Raw genomic sequence first — 23,247 nt, forward strand, 5'->3', positions numbered from 1 at the left:
ATAAAAGCATAGATTCAGCAAAACTTAATAGAAGTATAACTGATGAGTGTTAGACAAGTCCTAAGATATAGGACATACAAATACATACATGTACATATAACTGACTAAAGTTCTGTATCTTAGAAACAGGATATATATATGTATAAATATGCACACATACTTATGTGTATTTATGTAATATATTCACACACACACAGGTGTGCACATACATGTGTATATATGTGCACATACACACATATACACATGTATTATATTCACATACACACAGGTATACACATATATGTGCATATATGTATATATGCACATATATGTATGTGCACATGTACATATACATGTACATATACATGCATACATACATACTATATGGGATAAACTGAGTGAAGACCTCTCATGGGAATATGACTTTGAAATATGCCCTAATTGTGACTTGAGACTTTGCAATAACAAGTTGAGCTATAGCTAAAAAGCTGCATCTGTTTGTCTTGGATGAACATTTCTCCTCCTCTTTCCCCTCATACACCTCAATTAGTATTTAAGTATTTCTTTTAAAGGCAATGATGGCTTTGGGAATTCAGGTAACAATCCTCTCATCCAAGAATATCTGCTTGTATTGCAGTTCTCTAGGGAAATTTAAATTAAGAATGTTATTTACTAATATTCCTTTGTTTCTGGGATAGACTTCTGTGTTTAGGGTGTAAGTCTGGACTCCTCCAGACAATGGAAGAAAAGGTATGGGGGGAGATGGAGACCTTCTGAGTAAAGGACCTATTTAATCTTGTGTTTTGCAATTTGTGCTTTGCACCCCTCCACTGACATCTTGTCTGTTGGGAGATGCTCTTTCTCTTGAGATCATAATAAATTCCTTTTTACTTGTTTTTACTCTAAGAGTGTCTCTCTGATTTTAATTTGGGTAAGGGTCACTGTGCCCCCCATATATATATATATATATATATATATATATATGTGTGTGTGTGTGTGTGTGTGTGTGTGTGTGTGTGTGTGTGTGTGTATACATTTCCAATATATATCCAAGTTCTTTTTCTGGATGTGGATAGCATTTTCCATCAGAAATACAAATCATTGTATTTCTTAGAAGAGCTAGGTCAGCCTCAGTTTACACATCTATAAAATGAGGCTGTTGGATTTCAAATTCCCATGCAGTTCTAAGTCATCTTTGGCCTCCTCCCTTCAGGGCCTCCACGGTTTAGTTCCAAACTATCTCCCATAATTCCTTATCTATGAAGCTCTTGCTTCAGCCAGGTCCATCCTGCCTCAAAGCTTTGCTTCTTTAAGTTTTCATCATTTCCCTCTACTACCTTCCCTCCACTTCTCTCTCTCTAACCTTATATCTACCCCAGTCCTCCAATACTCAGGAAGTTTTCTGAGCTGTTTCAACCTAACCCTTGCTGATGTAGCCATCAGAGATTTCACTCTCTATTCCCTGAACCTGGATCTAAGCTTACATTGACTGCCACTGTTATTTAGAATCTTGTCTCTTCATCCAATTATGAGCTCCATGAAAGCAGGACTAGACCATTTTAAGGGATAAGGGTAAGTCTAATGGTCTTTGTAAAATGCGTACTTAAGTACAAGCATAGGAACACAGGATCCAGAGCTGGCAGGGCCTATGGTTTTATTACTCTCATTTCTTCTGATGGGTCCTGACTGATGGATCATGAGCCCTTCAGTTGTTGTAAGGAGTCTTTGAATCTATATGCAAATCTAAGAGCAAGAAAAAATAACTTCTATAGACTAATATCATGTAACATGTACTATTTTCAAATGTAGGTAGATGCTTTTGTGACTAATATGCACTCATTTAGAAAGTGTTAGGGAATTCATACTAGCTTTTTATCATTACGTATTTTTCTCATTCAAAATTCAGCTATCACATGTGAATCTGTGAGTTTTGTGTGCTTCTATTGAAAGGGAGTTCTCATTTTTAAAAAAGTTGGAAATCATTGACCTAGTTTAAATCCCTCATTTTATTTGTTTTTATATACTTTTTAAAATACGAGAATCATTGTCCAATACTGTTCCCTCTTCCCTAACCCCATTCCATCTTTCTTTATTAACAAATCAAGTAAAAAAGAACTGAAAATATTCACAGTTCAAGTTCCCTTTTTACCCTTTCAGTTCCCATCATTCCCCATCTGATAGAGGAAGAAACAAGTCCAGAGACACCCAAGATAGCAAAGGTGAGAAATGAAGGAGCTAGGACTGCCACACAGGACTTAGGGTTCTAAGGCCCTTTTCCTCTTGACACACTGCCTCTTCTACTGGCTGATTATCTCTCATTCTCAGAGGGGGCTCCCAGAGAGGAGAAGGCTTGGTTTCTTTCTCATTCTGTCACTTCTCTGTCAGGAAGATGGGAAATCCTCCTACACTGATGCTCCTTGATCTTTGAACCAGGCCTCTATTGGGCCAGTATTTCCCTTTTTGGTGCCTTCTACTTGCTCTCTTTGTATCCTGAGTTTCCTCAACAAGGTTCAGAAATTTCTAGATAAGTTGTAGATTCAGTTAATCCTTTCAAACTTGTCGTTTTATAGTTCATGCATGACTTCTCTTCCCTCAGGGATAGAGCAAAAGGGAATGAAGCTAAATATTGCAAAGAATTTAACAGCAGGGAATGAAGAATTGCTGGAATGAGTCTTGGAAGGAAGAGAAAGCACAAAAGAAAAAAAAAAGGAGAGGAGCATAACCTGCTTTATCTGGGTGATGGGTAGTCTTGACCCACAACCATCAGGGACATTGACAAATTGACCCCCCTAAGAGAGCAGTAGGAATGAAATATTTAGCTTGTTCACAAGCCAGTTGTTTGTCTATAATATGGGCCCTCTGGATGGAGTGATAGACAGATGAGCAGAATTCTGTAATTGCATCATAACTTGATAATCCACTTTGTGTATTATTCACGACCAGGGTTGAATCCCAGACTAGTATTCCTATGTCCATATGCTCAAAACTAAAAGCCACCACGCCAGGTAGAACAAGGAGGGCAGTTTTGTTGGGGAACAAAGACAAACAAAATCAGTCTCTGACCCAAGTCTCATTTGCCCTTTATTGATATGGATAACAGACACCTGTCTTAGAAATCACGGTGGTGGTTTGGTGGTGACGCAGTCTTGGAATGATTCCTGTGTGAGACGAGAAATCTGTTCCTCTGATTTCAGAATACACATTGCAGCTTCCCACCCTGAACCCTCCTGGAGTCATTACCCAGCAGCAGTGTGTGTGGGGGAAATGGAGATGAGAAGATACCTGGTTTCAAAACTAATCTAATCTATTTTCCACTATTCTATGTAACCATGGGAAAAATCATTTTACTTCTACTTTCATTCTAAGTAGAGATAATTCCTGCCTGGATTAACCTGCAGGATCAATTTAAATCAAAGATGTCATTTGAAAATGGGATGCAGCACAATATTAGAGATAAGGAAAGGGGCAGTTCTAAAAGCTACAAAATCTCTGCCCTTTGATCTAATTCCAGAGAGACAATTTCATCCATCAGGTCAGAGATGGGCAAACTGAAATCTCACGGGTACCTTGTGCTTCCTCCTCCCATCCCCAACCACTGTGCTGCTGATTTTCCAGGTGAGGTCCCATTTTTCTCAAACATTGATTTCATATACAGAAAGGTCTTCCCCAAATATGCACACTTTTACACAAAGACACACAAACATGCATCCATGACCACACACACACACACACACACACACTATACATTATAGAACCATAGATGCTTGGAGACCTCAGAGAGAATATTCTCTTGGAGTCTTACCCTCCAATTCCCGAGACATATAGTGTTACACAAACACTGACACATACACATACACACAGACATATGGGAGTCACAAATACCCTTTTCTACCATCACATCCTTACCCAAATGGCTCTCGTGAGATCTCCCCATCTTTCCTTTCCATCCTCCTGTTTCTCTCCGCTCCCCACACCTTTTATTCATCTACTCACCTTAGTTATAAATTTGTTCTCTTCCCAGGCCCACAGCGGTGGGTCCTTATAATCTTGCTTGATGGTAGCTGGGTGTCTATAGGAGTCAGCATAGGTACTTATAGGAGTTTTGGTCTTATGAGCAAAGAGGAACATGGTGGAATCTAGACATCACCTTAGTGGGCAGAACTTCCAGAAACTCTGGTGGAGCATCTGGAAGTACCCTGCTCCCAAGGATCCTGCACCACTTGCCTAGAGGTGTTGCTGAGCTGCTGTGATCCATTTCCCAGCTTGCCCCCGACCCAGACCCCCACCTGACCCCATCCCCCACCCTGCAACCCACTGATCCCAGGGTTATCTATTGTGACATCATTGCAGAGCAGCTCCCTCCATCCTCATTAGGGTTAACAGATGTGGCCCAGAAGGTCATAGATTGGAGCTACAAGGGACCTTAGGGACCATGGAGTCCCATCATTTCATTTTTAGATGGGGAAACTGAGGCTGAATGGATAAGTGACTTGCCTGAAGTCACAGGACTGGTAAGTATGACAGGCTTTGAACTAAGGTGTTCTCAGCTCTAAGGTTCACTGTCTTATCACTGTCTCTAGGTCAACATCTCTCCCCTCTCCCCAATCTTTCCCTCTGCTCCTTCATGAAGACCCCAGGTCTCAAAGGTGAAGAGACCTGGCATTTCATCTAAGACCACTGCCTGCTTTTCCCCTCTCCCCATTTTCTGGATGAGGAACACAATTAAATGACAGAGTGGTAGCTCTAAGACACACAGAGAGAGAGGTTAGATGGGATTGCTTGTTCTTCAGCTTCTGAAGGACAAAGCCTGAACCGGTAGGGATCCCAGAAAGATAGTGAGCTTAAGAAAGCTTTCCTTTTGTGGGGACCATTGGGATTATCTAGAACAGGGGTTCTCAAACTACAGTCTGCGGGCCAGATGTGGCCCGTTGAGGACGTTTATGGGGCCCGCTGGGTTATGGCAAATGGGCTGAGGGGCAGAGACAGAGTGTGAGCTTTTGTTTTTACTATAGTCCGGCCCTCCCACAGTCTGAGGAACAGTGAACTGGACCCTATTTAAAAAGTTTGAGGACTATTGATCTAGAAGAGGGATCCTTGAAGAGCTTTCCTCATTGCAAGTGAGGTGGGGCAATTTTCTACGAAAGTGAAGGGGAGGAGAAATGAGGGGCTGAGCTGATGTGATGATGATCAGAGGGCCTGTCTTAGAGTTAGATCAACTTGGATTAAGTCTCTTTCAGTTCTAAAGACTATGATCCTGCTTCAGGATGCTGGGCAGATGTAGATCTTTAAGACTAAATAAAGATGCAAAATTTTTGCTTATTTGTATTGGAAGAGTATGTTTTCTTATTGAAGTTTCTTTATACTATGAAATCAGAAATTTAGCCCTTACCCCCTCCTCCCCTCTCACCATTTCTATATTGAAGATGGTTAATAAATGTACATTGACTTAAAAAGGCTGGCTCCTGGAAAGAGGGACCACATGTGCAAAAATATTTGTGGCAGTCCTTTTTGTAGTGGCTTGGATTTAACATATATTTTAACATATTTAATATGTATTGGTCTACCTGCCATCTAGGAGAGGGGGTGGGGGGAAGGAGGGGAATATTGTGGGAATATTGCAACAGAAGGCTTTGCAAAGGTCAATGTTGAAAAACTACCCATGCATATGTCTTGTAAATAAAACAAAACAAAAAAACCAAAAAAACAAAAAAGAAAAGGCTGGCTCCTTATAGAGGCAGCTAGGTGGTGCAGTGTATAAATCATTGGGCCAGTGTCATGAAAACCTGAGTTGAACTCCAGCTTCAGACACTGACAAGCTGCATGATCCTGAGCAAACAGCTTACCTCTGTCCTAGTTTCCTCATCTGTAAAATGGGGATAACAACAATACCTACATCCCAGAGGAGTTGTGAGGATGGGATATTTGTAAAGACCTTAGCATAGTGCCTGACACACTCTAAAAGTGGCTTCTTCTTCCCTTCTACCTCCCTCAATGTGAAGCTGGATTGAAGTTACGGGTATTGGTGGCTGGCCAAAGATACTCAAGGATCCTTGCAAGACCCAGGTCTTGCCCTGAGCCACAAGAATCTAGAACCAGGTATCCAGCGAACCATCCACATTTTGTCAGCTTCCCCCACTCCCACCCCTCACCAATGAACCAGGGAACCAACGGGGCAGGCTTGTTCATATTATGCTTTTTAATATTATTAATTGTGTTACACGACACACAACCAGGAACAATGATAAATACTGCGATGGAAATGTTAAAAAAATATTATACATGTCTCATGTCTCCAAAAAACACACCTTTGAAATAAATTAATGCAGAGTAACTGACACTCCAAAGGAAGAGAACCCACAGTCTTGAGGACTGGGTTGAGGGCCAGGGGCAGGGCTGGGGACCAGCAAGGTTAAGGCAAGTACCTACATGGGCAGGGTTGGAGGGCTGAATGGGGCCGTGACTGCAGGAAGGGATCATATCTAGGAGAGAGGGGGGGTTACACAGAAAGCCTGATTCTTCCAAACCCCATGAAAAAGTCTAGAAGGCTCTTGCCTCCCCTATCCCCTTCCTCTTGCTCCTAGCCCTGGGCCAGACACACAGGGGAAAAGTACCTTAGCTCTCAGCAGTGAGATAAGGTACCACCACCACCTCCACAAAAACTTTCATTTCCTCGACTTCTTCTCTTTATCCTACAGGGACCCAGGGTGGGCAAGCACAAAGCTCATCAGTCAAATCCACATCGGAACATGGGCATCCAGTTTCCATTCTAAGAGACTAAGCCTGACTGACTTTGGTGATGGCCCAGTTTCTAGTCCAAGTGAAGTTACAGGGGCCACCTGAGATGGAGACAGGCGGGCTCATGGGACCTGACTGTAGAGAAGGGACTAGGGGAAAAGCAGAAGTTTTGGTAGTTGAAACAAGGTAGCACAGGGCTTAGGGTTGGGGAAGACAGCTATTTCTGGGATCGGAAGATTTCTTGCACACAAATGGAGGACAGGAATAAACCCAGCACACCATTGGATGAGAGCCTCAGGGCCAGTCTTGTTTCTGCTCCAGTGATTTGCAGACCTGCTTGTGGCTGGGTCCCTCACTTCCCACAGGCGCCACTCCTCTGGATAACCTGTGCCTTATGCTAGATGGGGGTGGTCCCTGAAGGTGGATGAGAGCTGTCCACTTACGGACCAGGTGGGTGTTGCTGAAGAGCCAGCGAACAGTAGTGGGTGACCTCTCCACCTTCTCAAGGCAACCCCTGGCCTCTCCGAGGACATATGGTGCTTGGACACCGAGTTGTGATTGTGTGTGTGTACACACATCTACAAACATATACACACTATGCATATACACATACATATGTATGCATGTACCTATGTAAGGGGGGGTGCCAGTTCATGAATGAGTGACTATACCTATATGTGAGACCAGATAAAGGACTGAGGAAGACAGGACAGGGCGAGCCTCTTCCCTTGGGTAACTAGACTTGAGAAATCTGGTGCTAGTCTATAATCTGGACTCCAGACCCCCAATCCCACACAAGGCGGAGGCTGGCACACAAAGATAGGCAAGAGGGGAGGCAGGGAGGGAATAGCCTTGCTGGGTTATGCCCATGGAGGGTCCTGAGGACGTTCACTGTTGCACAAATCAACTTTTCAAAACTGACCTATCCCAGGCTGGGACAGAGGAGACCTAAACTTGGCTTGGACTGGTCTACTTTGATCGTGCTTCTTCTACCTCTGGGAGTTCTTACACCCTTCTATTTTAGAGGCAGAGATCTTCTGGACTTCCCTTTTCCCCCAAATGATTTCTGTTTTACCAAATGCAGAGAGCTAGGTAAGTGCCAATAAGGAAATAAGTTTCCCTTATACATGGATCACCCTTTGAGATCACTGTCCATCCTGACACCAAGAGCATCCTTTGGCAGTTGGGATCATGTTCTCTCCTTCCCTCCTACGGGGGGCACACTCAGCACCAGGACTCTCAGGAAGAGGGACCCGGGAGATTTTTGCTCTTCATAGTGCTGTTAGAAGAGTCTTCCTCCCACTCTGACCCTTCTAAGACAAACAGCAACACTAGCAGTAGAACAAATGTACATGAACATGCTCTGCACACACTTCTACAGACATCACACACACACACCCTGATACACACACATACTACCGCTATGCCCAAGGACATAAACTGACACACACACACACATACAAGAGTACACATCACACACACACACACACACACACACACACACACACACACACACACACACTTCCCTGAAGATGCCTTTTCTATGTAACCACCTCTAAGCCTCATGAAGGGAAGGACATGGACAAAGGTGGTGACTTCCCAAGCAGCAAGTGCAGCCCATGCATGAGTGACATCAGGAAGGAAGCTAGTTGTGTGGGGAGGGGAGAGCAAGTGGAGAGACAGTCCCAGGACTGCAAACTCAAAGGACATCCTAGACTGTTGGGAAAGGTGGAAGTTCAGGGCAAGTGAGGCAAGGAGGCCCGAGAAGGCCCAACTCTGGCTAACCACAGACCAGAGAAGGGGCTGATTAACTCCCTGTCCTTCATTGCTACTGGCTCCCTAGAGGCTTGGTAGCAGAGATATGGGGAGAAGTCAGGAGGGGCTGGACCAGAGGGAGTACTCTCTCTTCACCACCACCCTTAAAAACCCTCAAAAGGACACCAACAGAAATAGGCAGACAAGAGTTCATCTTCATTTCCACCTTGGTCTTGATCCCATGTGTACTACTACTCCCTTTTCCCTCATCAGAGAGAAGAGGAGGAAAAACCAGACAGATGGTCACAGAAAGGGGAAAAGAAAGAAACCGGATGAGAGCAAGAGAAGAAGTTGTTCTCCAGGTCATAGACATGGGATGTCTCCCCTTTATTCTCATATTTCCTGGAAAAATGATGGGAAATGAAGCCAAGAAACTGTGCCAGAGTTGGACGGACCAGAAAGGGAGGAGAGATGGAGATTAAACATTGAAAAAAAAATCTAAAAATCAGTGTGTAGGTCAGAAGGCAGGAGTAGGACAAGCCAGGGCCAGAAAAGATAAGTTCTCATTGTTCACATCATGAGACTGAGCCAGGGCAAGTCAGGCCAGAGTAGACCGAGGAGCCCTGGAGCTGGCCTTCTTGAGGCATTCCAGGAGTCTCTGGGATGTCCTTCAGATGCCAGGTGTTATATTTCTGTAGCAGATCATCACAGGGCAATCTCCAAGGACCTCTGGGAGAAGGCTTTGAGCCTGAGCATCCTAGGAAATCATACTGGATCACGGTTTGGCCCGAGGAAAATCTGAAAGCTTTCTTTTGAACGAAATGCAGACTGACTTAGCCCAGGCCCTCTGGAGGCCAGAGCTCCAGGCTGCTTCCCTTTTCAGTCCCCTTTCAGGCCTCACTCACCCATGATATCTCTCCTGCATCTCCCCCTCCCACTCTCCCCAGACTTTTGGCCAGTCTGTCTATCAGAGACAGTCAGGGTTGAGAAGACAATGGAGGTGGTGTGGTTCTGGGGAGAAGGAGAAGCTGGCTGAGTCCCCTTTAAACAAATCAATGAACAAAGAGTCCCTACCACCCTCCCCCCTCCCCCCCAACCCCCCATGAAATCTCATTTTGGTTTCTCCCGGCTTCATGAACACAGAGGTACACGTCCTACCATAGGAGGAAGCAATGGCTGTTAAGAAGTTGGCCAGTGGCTAAGGCCAGAATCAGGGCCCAGAATGGGAACTAGGGTGGGAATGGACACTAGATGTGCCGCCTCCCCTCTCTGCCCCTTCCCGGCCTGTGGTGGCCGTTACTGGATGTGGCAGGCAGTAGAGGAAGTGGCCTGGCAGCACATGCAGGTGGGGTTCACAGATTTGGGAGGGATGAGATCGAGGTCCTCGTCATCAGGGATCTCATCTAACCGGTAACCATCCTTCAGCAGCTGGATGTTCAAGTCTTGGTTGATCTGCTGTAGGCAAAGGGGAGAGAGGTCAAACCTGGTGTAAATCATGGTGAGGGGCAAGCAGGCTTAGTCCTAGCTAGCCCTGGAAACCCATAAGTTCCATCTTTGACCATATAAAACCCATCTCCAATTTCAAGGTCCCATCCCTATCTCTGAGGCCCCAACCTCTTCCAAGTTCTGCTTCTATTTCCTAAATACTCCCTTCCCCTCACCCCCATTTCCACAGTCCTATCCTTTAAAATTCTACTATCTCTTGGACTAGGATTCTATTTTACATATTCTATTCCTACATCTTGGTCCCACTCCTATGTCTGAGACACTCCATCACAGACCTCCCAGGTTGTAATCCTATTTCTCAATCTCTAATCCTCTATTTTTAGTCCTCAGGAGCAGATGCAGTACTTGGTGTCCCAACCCTTTTCCCGGATGGATAATCCTTCCTTCTGGTTTCTTAGCCCATTGCAGGGCTGACAGTCAGGGCCAGGTACAAGTCTTTGTAATGAAAACCTCCAGATGTTCCCATGACTCACCTCTGCTGAGGAATAGCCCGAGGAGGAATATCTGGACATGTCAAAGTCATCATCACTGTCAACAAAGATAAGAAGGAAAAGTTCACTGGTGATTTGAGAGCCTGGGTCCTCAGTCTCACTTGCTTGGGGAGGTGTGAGGATTAAATGTTCCTGAACCAGGCTTCAGATGGCTTTCCACTGCTTAATGGGCCGCCCCTGCAATTCATTTGGGTTCTCACTGCCAACGCCTACCTCCCCCTTCAATAGGAATAGCTTTAGAGAAACTGGATTATTTAATGAGAAGAATGCTGATTTTGAAGTCTGAAACTACCAAATCTCAGTTCAGATTGAGAGCTGGAAAGAAACAAATACAGGTTCATTTTACAGAGGCTTAGAGAAGTGAAGAGAGATTAAGTAGCAGAACCAGAGTCTGAAGCTAGTCATCTCTCTCCAAATTCAGCGTCCTTTCAACTATAATACACTGATCTCTGTGATTTTCCTTTTTCCTATCTAAGTCTCAGTTTCTTCATCTGTAAAAGGAGTTGGTTTGGAAAATCCCAAATATCCCCTCCAAATTGAAACACTTAAATCCTATCTGTGATATTATGAATAATCTTTTTCCTTGGGGGGGAGGTAGGTAGGTAAGAAAAGCAAGCCATGTGGCCTCCCTTTTTCCTTACACCCCCATTAAACCAATGCCTCAGTACTGTGTCTAAGCTCATTTTGTTAGGCCATTCAATTATACTCTCCAAATAGGACTCACTGAGCATATATACGTATTTTTTTACTCTCTTTTCCAATCTCCTTTCCTTTATTGGTATTAATATAAGTTTTCTTTTTTTTTCTTTTTGTTTTTTTTTAAACAGAGTTTTATTTTCTCCCCAGTTACAAGTCAAGACAATTTTTAGCATTAGTTTTTACAAGATTTTGAGTCCGGAATTTTAGCTCAGAATCTTACAAAGTTGAATGCTTAAAAACAATTTTGATATATAATTGGAAAAAATATTAAGCAAAGCTTAGGTAAAAAACAAAAAAAAAAACAGGATTTGAATTTAAAAAATAGAACAAAACCAAAACTTGTTTCTATTCAATTTAACATAATAGTACTAACATTACCATGGTTGCCTGTCTCTCCATCTTAATGTCCTTTGTGCCCTACTTCTTTCTAGTTTTCTAGGCAAGACCTTCCTTTCCACTGTTTTCTTACATGGAAACTGAGCTCTGGGAATTTCCTTCAAGTAGCCCAGAGGTTCCAGTGGGGGGAATCTTCCAAGTTAATTCACCTAGGTCATTCTAAGAATAGATAGGGCAAATTTTGTCCTACATTTACTGTTTCTTTTTACAGAAGGTACCAAGAGAGGTGATAACATGCCTAAGGATACACAAATATTAGAGATACAGGGAAGAAAAGAACCTGGTACCCATTTCTCCTTCATCCCTTGTTGTCCAGATGAATGAATGGATGAAAAAGAAAGCATTTATGAAGAATGAATACCTTCAGTATTGCTTCTCAAAGGACAATGGGAATATGACAGAAAAGAAAAAATGATAAATATTGGAGGAGATATGGGAAAACCTAGGACACTAATGTACAATTGGTGGATTTATGAGCTGATCCAACTATCCAATTTGGAATTATGTCTAAAGGACCATAAAGAACAGTTATAGTATATAATTATGATGGAACCCTATGGTGTTATAAGAAATGATGAACATGATGGTTTCAGAAAAAACTGGCAAGTCTTACACGAACTGATACAAAATGAAGCAGAATCAGAACATTGTACACAGTAACAGCAATACTATATGATAATTAACTGAATGTGAATGACTTAGCTATTCTCAGCAATACAAAAATCCAAAATAAGTCCAAGGGAATTAATGATGAAAAATGCTATCTACCAGAAAAAGAACTGATCAAGAGTCTGAATGCAAGTCATAGCATACTAATTTTTACTTTTTGTGTATATGGTTTTTGTCTGTTTTCTTTCACAGTATCACTAATATAGAAATGTCTTGTATAATTAAACATGTATTAGCATTTTCACTTTTTCTGTTGTTTGCTTGCATTTTGTTTTTTTCCCATAGGTTTCTTTTTTCCTCCTTGATCCGATTTTTCTTGCACAGCAAGATAACATGTATAAATATGTATGCATATATTGGATTTAATATAAAAATAATTAAACTTGTATAACATATAAAATTGCCTGCCTTCTCAATGAAAGGGAAGGAGAGGAAGAGAGGGAATTTGGAACTCAAAAATTTAAAACATGAATGTTAGAATTGTTTTTACATGAAACTGGAAAACAATAAAATATTAACTTTTTAAAAAAGTAACATTGTGGCTCATGAGCAGTTTTCTTACCATTGCTTGAAATCATTTACCCTTACTAATGTTAATGTAAAATATTTTGCTATTGTGAAACTGTACTAGTAGGATTCTAGGGAAAAATCATGAAGTTAGGTGATTAGATTATATGATTTCTAAATAGGGCACTTAGGCAAATAGTAGGCTAGTGTTGCTACCATTGTGTCAAATTTAATAGAAACCTTTAAAAAATCAGGTTTTAGGCAATAGAGTGTTCAGTTTTAACATTGTATGACAAGAAGGACATTCCTTTTCCCTGGGGATGAGGCAATTACTGAGTTATGTATCAGAGAGAACATGGAAAAGTGAGGAAGAAGGAAATAGTTAGCTTGAACCTGGAAAGCATGAAGCTTTGGAGCTTAGGATCTGCTAATCATTTCTGTTGTCCAATAAAAATAACTGTCATTCACACAGTGCTTTACATATAGAATCTCATTTGAGGCTTGCAATCCTACAAGAGGCCATCTAGTCCAACCTCCTTCATTTAGTATAGTGGCATATAGTGGCAGACAAACAACTTTGCTTCAGAGACAAGCAGAGACAGCCTGAATAACCATCAGTGACATGCTTCAGATGAAGTGAATAAATCACAGAACAACAGTTCTAGTCTATTTGATTTTGGCTGTTCTTCCATCTAGGTTTATATAGAGGTGGTTCTTGCACTTTCCCTGATTGACAGGAAGTCCAGAACCTCTTCTGTTCTGCCACCATCCTTCCTCCCCTAGAGCTGACAGCTACAAGCAGATGGCTTCTCTCATCATAGTGAGATGAAGGTAATACTGTCTGGCCCTGGATCCTATTCTGGGAGAATGAAGGGAAGTGACTACAAAGTTATTAGTACATGGTGGCCTGAAGCCCAGGGGAAAAATCCTGGGATTAGATAGTGCTTTCCTTATGAGTAATGATAGGAATTCCAAGGCCTGAAGCCAGAAATCTCCAGAAGGAGCAGAGGTAAGCAAGGTCAAGAGTAAATGACTTAATATCCAAGAAGATATTTTTAGAAGCTAGGTAAGAAAGCACCTTTCTTACCCAGGAGGCTAGGCTCTAAGGGAGGCTCTTGGGACCAAGGTGGCTGCAGAGTTGGGGTATAACAGTAGCTCAGAGGACATGTCGATTCTCCAGTGTCTAGAGCATAAGCACTTAATAAAAATTTGCTGAATTAAATCCCAGGACCAATTAGGGAATATTAGAAAGTTGGTTCTAGATAGCTGAAAGGGCTGATTTCTTCCCATCTAGAGCTTCCTTTCTCTCTCTCTCTGTCTTGTATACATACACATGTGTGCGTGCACGTGCACACACACATACACACACACACACCACACCCCTATTTATTTATTTTGGATTCAGGTCTATTCCCTGTCCCATGCCTCCATACCTGTCAGTGTCAAGGGCCACCAATGGCTTCTCGTCTGGACTCTGATCAAGTGAAGAGTATCCCTTGTTAGGAACAACCAGCCTGTGTAGAACAGAACAGAGGGGTCATGATTAGTTGATCTTGGCAGGCCCTTTCCCTTTTTTGCCTGTCTGTTCTGGGCATTATGCTAGGGAGGCCTAAGCTTTCCTTTCCATTCCAAAGGGAATAATTGATATATTAAAGCCTGAACATGGTGGTCTGTGCCAGGTACTCTTAGTATACAACAGGAGCACAGGTAACAAGGGAAAGCCTTGTATCAGGTTAACAAGGAGGATGGGACACAAATCAAGGACAGAAACCTTTGCTTTTTGGTCAAGTCAATACAAGATCTGACTGTCTAGCTAAGCCTGAACTCAGGAGGACTCACATCCTCAAATCCCTCTCAGTTCCATTGCCTGCTGGCTCTCCTTTTCATCAGATCTCAGACCTCTACTCTAGAAGAAGAATGATGCAAAGGAAACTATCAATTAAGGTGATCTCAATGACAGAATGACAGAGGTGGGGACAGAGAAGAAAAGGCCTTTACCTTGTTCGGGCCATCACATTATTCTTCTTGGGCTGCTGGTTGACTGGACTGCCCATGTTGCCATTTTTCAAGGAACCTTTTCGAGCAAGCTCTCGCTGTTTCTCTGCAGAGGGAACATCACTATTAGATGATGAGGCTGGTGTCCTCATGTCATCCTGACTTCCAACAACAGGTAGAAAATGGCAGCCTGGACTTATGAGGGAAGGGACTTGTTTTTCTTGTCCTTCTCTCCCAGTCTGAAGGGTCTTTAACACCAGGTCGTCTACTGAAAAGGAAGCTCACACCATCCACTTTCCTAAATCAGCTGAGTTATAGGGCCTGATTGAAACCCTAAGAACCTCTTAACCTGTCATCTTCATCCCCTACTCCTGAGTTTCCCAGACCTCTTTGGAGTTCAGGTCTGTCAACTGGTTAGCAATTATGCCTTCATGTTAATTGTAGTGACAGCCTGGATCACTCTAGGCACAGAAGTATTTTCCTTCTGAGCTAGCAAGAATCAATTTATCCTTTTTTGATGGCTTCTGATATACTCATAAATAGAACAAAAGAGCTAGGAAGGACTTTAGGGACCATCAAGTTCAAGCCTGTCATTTTCATGAGAAAACTGCGACCTAAAAAGGAGAAATAACTTGGCTCCAACTAAGCTGTACCCAGCTCAGGAGAGCCAGATTCTTAAAACTCGTTTATGATATCTTTGAGATAAAGGCCCAGTAGAGACACAGTTGGATCAAAGGTTATGCATAGTTTGATAGCCCTTTGGACCTAATTCCATATTGTTCTCCAAAATCTTAAAATCTCTTGAGGCTTGGAGACTTCTGTCCAACTGCTGAAGGCAGTTCTCCATTTTATGCCTTCTCTCCTCTTAATTCCAATCTGTTCCTACCTAGTTCACTCTCAATCATTGAATTTCTACTAGTCTTATTCTGTTTTTCCTATGATAAAACCTTTTCATTTTCTCTGATTTTTTTTTAATGTCTTGTGTCTAGAACTTGGAGTCAGATAAGACTATTCTGTTTACAAATAAGCTATCAGACTTAGACCAAGACATTGACCTATGTGTTACCTTAATCCCTGGGATTTATGCTCTGGAAGATGATCCACAATCTCAATTATCTCACCCCAAAGGCAAAGTCTGTGTAGTGGGGTTTCCCTGCCTCTGAATGGATGTGGGAGTGTGGGGTATAGGCCAAGATCTGGGGAGATAGCCCAAATGGAGTGAAATGAAAGACAAGTGGGAAAGAAGATGGAGTAATGTCTCCAGAGGCAGATCAAATTACTGAATTTTCCTGCAGGAGTTTTTTGCCTGGTCATTCAACTGGCATTGACTAGATATCTTTCTACATTTTGGAAGCTACTTCTTGAGATGTGGGGGAGTATATTTAGATTATCTCCTCTCTTTTCTCACCTCATCCCTACAAGGACAAGAAAACCAGCAATCCAATAATGAAAAGGGTGAAAGAGTCCTCTAGAAGCCAAGTATATGATAAATATAAAATCAGAGGATCAAAGATTCAGACAATGAGGTCATATCCAATCTCCTCATTTCACAGATAAGGAAACTGAGGCCCCAGGAGGTTAAATGATTTTCCTAAAGGTTCTTCAGGAAAGGTTTCCCATCTTTCTCCCTGCCTTTTATATCTTTGTAATCCTCTCTACTGAAAAGGAAATCTATGAACTCTGTGGAATAGCTTCATTCACAGGCTATATTGGGGCTCTACAGATGGAAGGAGGCAGCTGTCTATAGGGTAAGATGAAAGGATACAGAAAAAATCTCCCAAACCTAAATTTCTCCTCCACTATATTCCATGGGATCTGAGTTCCCTATTATAGCTATAACAGAAAGGAGCCAAACTTTAAGTCATTATCAGTCATCAGTGCCTTAGTAAGGATTAACTACTCAGTTAATTGAGAGTAATAAGGTCTTGAGGAAAGGAATGGAAGAATAATGCCTTGGTTGGAAGAGGTTTTCTGAAGGAAGGAAGTCCAACCTTTGCAAATATCCCCATTTTGCCATGATCTTATCCTATCAGGCAAGTAGTATGGTGAGTGGCAGAATGTATGGGAGAATGGGCAACCCTATTGACATGTAAGGGGTGGTAGATGATTGCCCTTCTTCCATGCCTCTGCTCTCATAGTCTTGCAAATCATGATGAGTTGCTTCCCTTTTCTGTGCTATAGCCCCTTTCCTCTTCTACCCCTTCTTCTACCCCTACCCCACACCCCAAATAAACTTACAATTCCACATTCAGAAAATTGGCTGGGCTATGATAGGAAAAGGACAGAAAAGGATCAATAAAAATTCTTGTTCTTTGGGGGTTTTTTATAATCAGATTGAGAGATATAAAACTCATGCATATGGAACAACGTGGGGACATTGATAAGATCAGCCTGGAGAATGAATGAGTGGTAGAAAATAATATTAGAAAGGTAGAGTGGGGTTAGATTGTGATTGTCCTTGAATTAGCTTAGACGTGATGCAGGAGGCAACAGGGAGCCATTCAAGGTTCTTGAATATAATGTAATGTAATGGAAGCTAGGCTGTCAGAAACTTAGTATGGTAATGGTGTGCATCTTAGAGTAGAGGAAGGAAACCAATAATCCCTTTGTTGATTTGTGCTGAAGGTTCAAATAATGATTTTGGGCCTCTACCATGCCTGTAAAAATACTTTGGGGATGCTCCCAAGATTCTATCAGTAGTGGTGGTGAGTTTATGGGTAGGGAATACACTCTCCCAATGGCATGGGGGAGCTGTCCAGCCTAGAAGGTGCTAGCAGTGGGGTGGGGGGAACATTACATTCCCCCTTCTCTCATTTTATCTTCTACCTGGTTCCATCAGGTGTTGACTATCTATTTTTTCTCTCTAATGAACAGTTCTCAAATAAAAAAGATTTTCTTGCCAACTGAATTTGTAGATGGTCTCCTGGGAAGGAAGCCTGGGATGCTACAGAAACAAATCACTACTCTTGGGGGACAACTTTTCGGGAAGCTGATGGAAATGAAATTGAACCTTCTTATTCATGGCTGGAGTGAGACCAGCTCCTATCCAGGAAAGTAATGGCTGTCCCCAAAGGCCTCCTTCTTCTCCTAACTCCTGGAAGTGCTCTGAACAGCAGCTGCTGTGTCTGAGAGAGAGAGATGGATCTGCATCCTAAGTCCAATCATGAGCAGCAGAGCTAGACTATACAGACTCCAGCGTCTCCTGCAGCTGTAAATCTTAAGATTTCATGAGCAAAGTTAAAGTCACATACATTTGGTCTTCTTTGGAGGAAAATGGAAACTTGAGGTATTTGAAATTCATCTCTAAATTAAAGAGAGTAAAAATTTGGGGGTTTTAAATATCCTTTACAGATCTTAAAAATAAATCATTCCTTTGGTATGAATGTTGGCAGCTAGATGGCCCAGCTCCAACTCAGGCCTTTATAACTCTAAGTTCAACACTCTATCTACTTTATTTAACCTTTTTCAGCCTCAGTTTCTTTACCTGTAAAATAGGAAAAAATATCTATTTCACAAGGCTATTCTGAGTATCAAAGGAGATAGATAACATATGTAAAGTGTTCTGAAAATTTTTAAGTGCTATGGAAATGCTTTTATTATTGTTAATAATAATTCCCATAATCATAATTATTATCATTTAAAGATATGGGAAGACCCAGAGAAAACAGTCCTGTTAAGGACTGGAATGAATTCATTCTCTTGGATCTAAAAAATACCTGTTTCATTCCTGTGAGAGCCCAATTTGTTCTTCCTTCTACCTGTTCAATACATCATGACCCAGATATGTACTGAGTTCTTTCACATCTGGGGTCACTGTTTATTGGAATTTCAGAGGCCAAGGGAAGAATCTCCCTTCTTCCCCAAAATATAGAAAGCAGGTCCCATATATATATATATATGTACACACACACACACACATATATATGTATATATACATACATATATATATGTATATATACATACATACATATATATATATATATGTATGTATGTATGTATATATATAAAAGCAGGTCCCATATATATAGGACCCGTTTTCTATAGCAGGCTTGCACAATTAGAGATAAGACTTAAAGTGCCAAATCTCACAAGAAAAGGAAAATAGGGATCAGCATTTATTTTAAGGAATAAAACCTTGATATCAAATCAAGTCCTTCTATGACAGTAGTGTTTATAGGATTACAGTTAGAATTGGAAGGAATCTTAGAGGACAATTGAGTCCAATTCTCTAATTTTACAGATGAGAAAGGATGAGAGATGTGAAGAGATTTTCTTGGGGTCACATGACTAGTGTCTCAGGCAAGATTGGAAGCCAGCTCTTCTTGACTCCAAGAACAATATTCTTTCCAATGTGCCTGGTAGGGGAGCAGGGGGAAGAAGGGGAGGAGAGAGAGACAGAGACAGAAAGAGACAAAGAGGAAGGAGGGAGAGGGAGAGAGAAGGATAAGAGAGAGAGAGAGAGAGAGAGAGAGAGAGAGAGAGAGAGAGAGAGAGAGAGAGAGAGAGAGAGAGAGAGAGAGAGAGAGAGAGAGAGAGAGAAATAGTGAGATGGAGAGATGGTGAGAGATGGAAAAAGGAAGTGAGGAAGGAGGAAGAAGAGAAGACAGAAAAGCCACTAGGAAGGGTAAGTTGCCAGGCAGGTGGACAAGTCATAGAAAGGAAAAGATAAGGCAAAGGCAGACTTCAATTCCTTTATGATTTTTTGCCAAGGTCATCCAGATCTTGCCCCTCCTGACAACCAAGAAAGAGCTCTGGGCTCAGGCAACTGTGGGGAATTTTGGGGGATTCCCTGCCAGCTTAGGTTGCCGTGCTGTAATCCCCAACAGGAACACTAGATGGCAATCACAGCCAGGGGAGTTCCATTGTAGAAACCCACAGTTTTACCCCCTCCACCCCCACCTCCTCAGAGGCTCAATCACTCTTGCCTGAAGCTTTAAATCCAGATCCTGAGGTAATGCCATAGTATGGCATAGACTCACAGGGCTATATATTAATTAGAATGTAAACTCCTTGAGATCAGGGAATTTATTTTTTTTTTAATATCCTCTGAGTTGACACTTAAGTACTTGCTGATTGACTAACTGAGGAATATCACAGAGATATCTCTGGCTCACATCTGAGGGTCCCCCTACAACCTCTCTGGGAGAAGCAGGGCTTATATTAGGGTCAGCTCATCAAACCCCACCCTTCAGGAGAACAGGAAGGTAGCCCCCTAGAGACAAGATATTTCTGCCAGTCATAAGGCATTTCTCTACCTAGGCCTTTTCTGAGGCCAGAGTGAAGCAACCAGGCTTTATTTAGGGAATCCCCAACCTTGATGGCAGCCTTTGGATGCACCTGTCTCCTTCCCTCTACTTCTCAGCTCTAAGCATCTGTCTTGACCAGTTTTCTGGGCTCTTTCCTCTGCTAATCTTTTTCATTTCTTCCCTATATCTTCCTTTTGCATTTACCTTACAAACCCTGCTTGACACAGCTACTTCCCAGAAAGCTACACAAGGAAATCCCATGTAACTCAGCTGCCTTTGGGCTCGGTCAATGGTGGTTGGTATAAGGATGCCTCTCCTCCCCTCCCCCAACCACTGTCTTTGAATGTGTCCAGCTCTATAGAGCATGTAGAGTCCTGTTGAGGATTCACTGGAAATGGAGAGAAAGGACTGGCCTACTGTTCTGAGGACTTGAGAGGGCTTTGAATGAATGTGGAAACTGAAGGGAAGGGACAGGGATATTGTAGTGCTAGGAAATCAATTAATAGGGAGAGGGGAGAGGTAGGCAGGAAAAGGACCAAACATTTATTAAATGTCAGGAACCGTGCTAAATACTTTACAATTATCTCAAATGATCTTGAAAAGCAAATGCTGTGATTATCTCCATTTTACAATTGAGGAAATTAAGGCCAAAGTTAAGTGACTTAGAGGGTCTCTCTACTTAGACACTAGATTAGGGAAGATTAGAAATGGGTAGAAAGCTTTTTGGCAGAGTCCTGCCTGGTGCTGACCTGCAGGCCATTTACAGGAAGTATATTGGAGAGACACTGAGGAAGAGGCATAAGGAAACCTTAGAAGGAATCCTGGGAGTGGCAGATCAAGGGGAAGGGGTAGAGGTCTTGGGGTAACTATTGTCTGTGTGCCAAAGTTCATCAGTTTAGAGGAAAGCAGGAGATGAAACAAACTAGCAACAGGCTTTCTGGGAGGAGTCATATTTGGGCAGAAGCAGACTCAGAATGGGGACAGATACTTCTGAAGAAGCAGTTTACTTGTGAATGGAACAATTAAGTTCTGGGAGGTAATCAGGGGCAATTACTCTCTTTAACTTCTCTGAAACCAGCTTTTTGCTTTATAAAATGAAACTATTGACCTATTCTGATCTCTTAGCTCTTAAGTCCCATTTGCTGTGTAATGTAACTGATTTTTTGAGGTAATAAAAACAATATTTGCCTTTCATTTGCCCCAAATAATATTTTTCCCCTAAAGGAGAGGGTACTTTGGCTAAGGGAAAATATTAACATGGGAAGAGTAACAAAAATTTGCCTAGTAATTGGGCTTCCTGTTTGGACAATAGTGATCCCAGGAGTGTAGGATGTGAGGAAATGCTTGAGTCAATGCATCCAGGTGGGAAAATTCCCAAACTGTCTTTGCTTTTTCTGAGGCAAAAGATGCCAATCTTATCTGGAGCTAGGAGGCCACAGATCATTAAAGTATCAAGATGGACTAAATTATTTCAGGGGATTTCAGGTAGTTAAGACAGTTTAGAAATTTAAGTAACTTCAAATTGGGAATTAAGGAGCTTTTTTTCCCTTAAAGTTATACAGTTTTCTAGTTAGCCTGCCCTGGTGTATTCTTGTTTTTGTTTAGTTTCCTTTCCCTTGTAGATAAACTCTAGGAAATCCTACTCTTGTGGTTTGCAGTGTGTGGTAGACTGGGAGAAAAATAGAAAGAGAAAGTAAAAGCTGAGGGAATCCAGGTCTGTTGGCTCCAGGCGGCTGGAGAGACAGGAGACATTAGAGATGTGCTGAGATGTTAAGGAGGTTCATGGATGACAAGAAGACAGCGTCTTACGCCAGGGTATAGAGATAAGAGAAGGTTAACTGGAAGGAGAGAGCCCTGTGGCCAAAGGAAAGGCCCACCTCAAGACTTCCGAGGAGTCGATGGTGAGAAAGGAAGTCCAAGGTTGAGGGCTAGATCCTTTATGGCACCAAATGCTCTGGCCAGAAAAGAGATGGTGAGACAACCAGGCACTGAGAGGGAGGTTGGTTCCTGAAAGAGATCATCCCCCTGGGTGAGGGGGTGGAGAGCTCACCTCTTACTAGGCAGAAGGGACTCTGGTCACATCCTACGGTTTAGAGCGGCTCAGCTGTGTGAAGGGCTCCTCAGACATCAGGAGGTCATAGCCTGAGAGGTCAAGTATAGTTCTCTCATTCTACAAACTGAGGGCCAGAAATGGGAAGTGACTTGCCCAGACTAAGCTTGAGGGCTGCCAAGTGTTTGTCAGACTCAGAATCTGAATACAGATCGAAGATGTCACCTGCTTTCCAGTGTACCTAGAGGCTTCCTCCTGGGTGGGGTGGGAAGGACTTCCTAGAGCAAGGAATTCTAGAGGAGGGGGAAGTGGAGGGTCAATGCTTCTAATCTTTTATGGATCAGAGCCTGAGTGACCAAGGGCAGGAAGTCCCCTGCTCAGTACTTCCCCCCCCCCCCCCCCAGGCTCCAGAGTCCATCCTTTCTTGTCACATAGAAAGGCCAAGGACCTGCAAGGTAAGAGGAGGCTGGAGCAGAGAAGAGCCCCAGGGGCTATTCCATATAACTCCACTTTGACCAACTGCCTGGCCCCACCCCCACCCTCCTGCCAATTTCAACAGAGAAACAACAGCTGCTTCATCTAATTAGCATGAATCCCAGCTGGAGGAGCCAGGCCGAGGAGCAGCAGGACAGAAGGAGGGGCTGGGGGAGACAGACGGTGGGGGGATAAGCCACTGCAGGAAGCTGAGCAGAGAAGGAGATGCTAATGGTATTGATCGAGGGGCTTGGCTCCCCATCAGACTCCAGATTTTATTTCTTACTGCAGAAGCTTCCTCTTGGTAGCACAGATGGATAGGGGTTGGGGGGGGGGCAGAGGAAGGGCTAAATGCAATAAAGAAGAAGAAGGGATGGGAAAAGAATAGGGCCTAACATTCCAGCCTGGGAAAGTAGGAAGCCTTAAGGGTTAGTTGGGTAGAGAGAAAATAGGGATTTAAGGATTTTTGGTCTTTTTAGTCCCTAGGATTTTAGGGCTAGAAGGAACCTTAGAGATCATTCAGTCCAACGAGAGAGAGAGAGAGAGAGAGAGAGAGAGAGAGAGAGAGAGAGAGAGAGAGAGAGAGAGAGAGAGAGAGAGAGAGAGAGAGAGAGAGAGAGAGAGAGAGTTACAGATGAGACAGAGAGTTACAGATGAGAGACACACAGAGAGAAAGAGTTACAGATGAGAGAGTTACAGATGAGAGACAGAGAGTTACAGATGAGAGACAGAAAGAGAGTTACAG

At 42.7% G+C, this 23,247-nt stretch overlaps 2 protein-coding genes across 6 annotated transcripts in view; both read right to left on the reverse strand.

Moving 5' to 3' along the window:
* The window catches only part of SPMIP6 (sperm microtubule inner protein 6), a 48,914-nt gene extending 44,617 nt beyond the window's left edge, over window positions 1-4,297 (reverse strand). For 2 of the 4 annotated variants that reach the window (XM_074280232.1, XM_074280234.1), the window contains exon 1: window positions 3,973-4,292. In XM_074280232.1, coding sequence (XP_074136333.1) covers window positions 3,973-4,107 — 135 coding nt within the window. In that variant the 5' untranslated portion in view covers window positions 4,108-4,292. Of the gene's footprint in view, window positions 1-3,972 lie in introns of all 4 variants that reach the window. The other 2 variants (XM_074280235.1, XM_074280233.1) reach the window with 2 other exon arrangements.
* Window positions 4,298-6,163: 1,866 nt separating this feature from the next.
* The window catches only part of FAM219A (family with sequence similarity 219 member A), a 108,530-nt gene continuing 91,446 nt past the window's right edge, over window positions 6,164-23,247 (reverse strand). Inside the window, exons 3-6 of one of the 2 annotated variants that reach the window (XM_074280238.1) lie at window positions 14,736-14,838; window positions 14,171-14,251; window positions 10,449-10,503; window positions 6,164-9,921 (exon numbers count right to left, since the gene is read on the reverse strand). In XM_074280238.1, coding sequence (XP_074136339.1) covers window positions 9,766-9,921; window positions 10,449-10,503; window positions 14,171-14,251; window positions 14,736-14,838 — 395 coding nt within the window. In that variant the 3' untranslated portion in view covers window positions 6,164-9,765. Of the gene's footprint in view, window positions 9,925-10,448; window positions 10,504-14,170; window positions 14,252-14,735; window positions 14,839-23,247 lie in introns of both variants that reach the window. The other variant, XM_074280237.1, reaches the window with a different exon arrangement.

The sequence above is a fragment of the Sminthopsis crassicaudata genome, chromosome 1 (genome assembly GCF_048593235.1).
Source record: "Sminthopsis crassicaudata isolate SCR6 chromosome 1, ASM4859323v1, whole genome shotgun sequence".
NCBI lineage: Eukaryota > Metazoa > Chordata > Mammalia > Dasyuromorphia > Dasyuridae > Sminthopsis > Sminthopsis crassicaudata.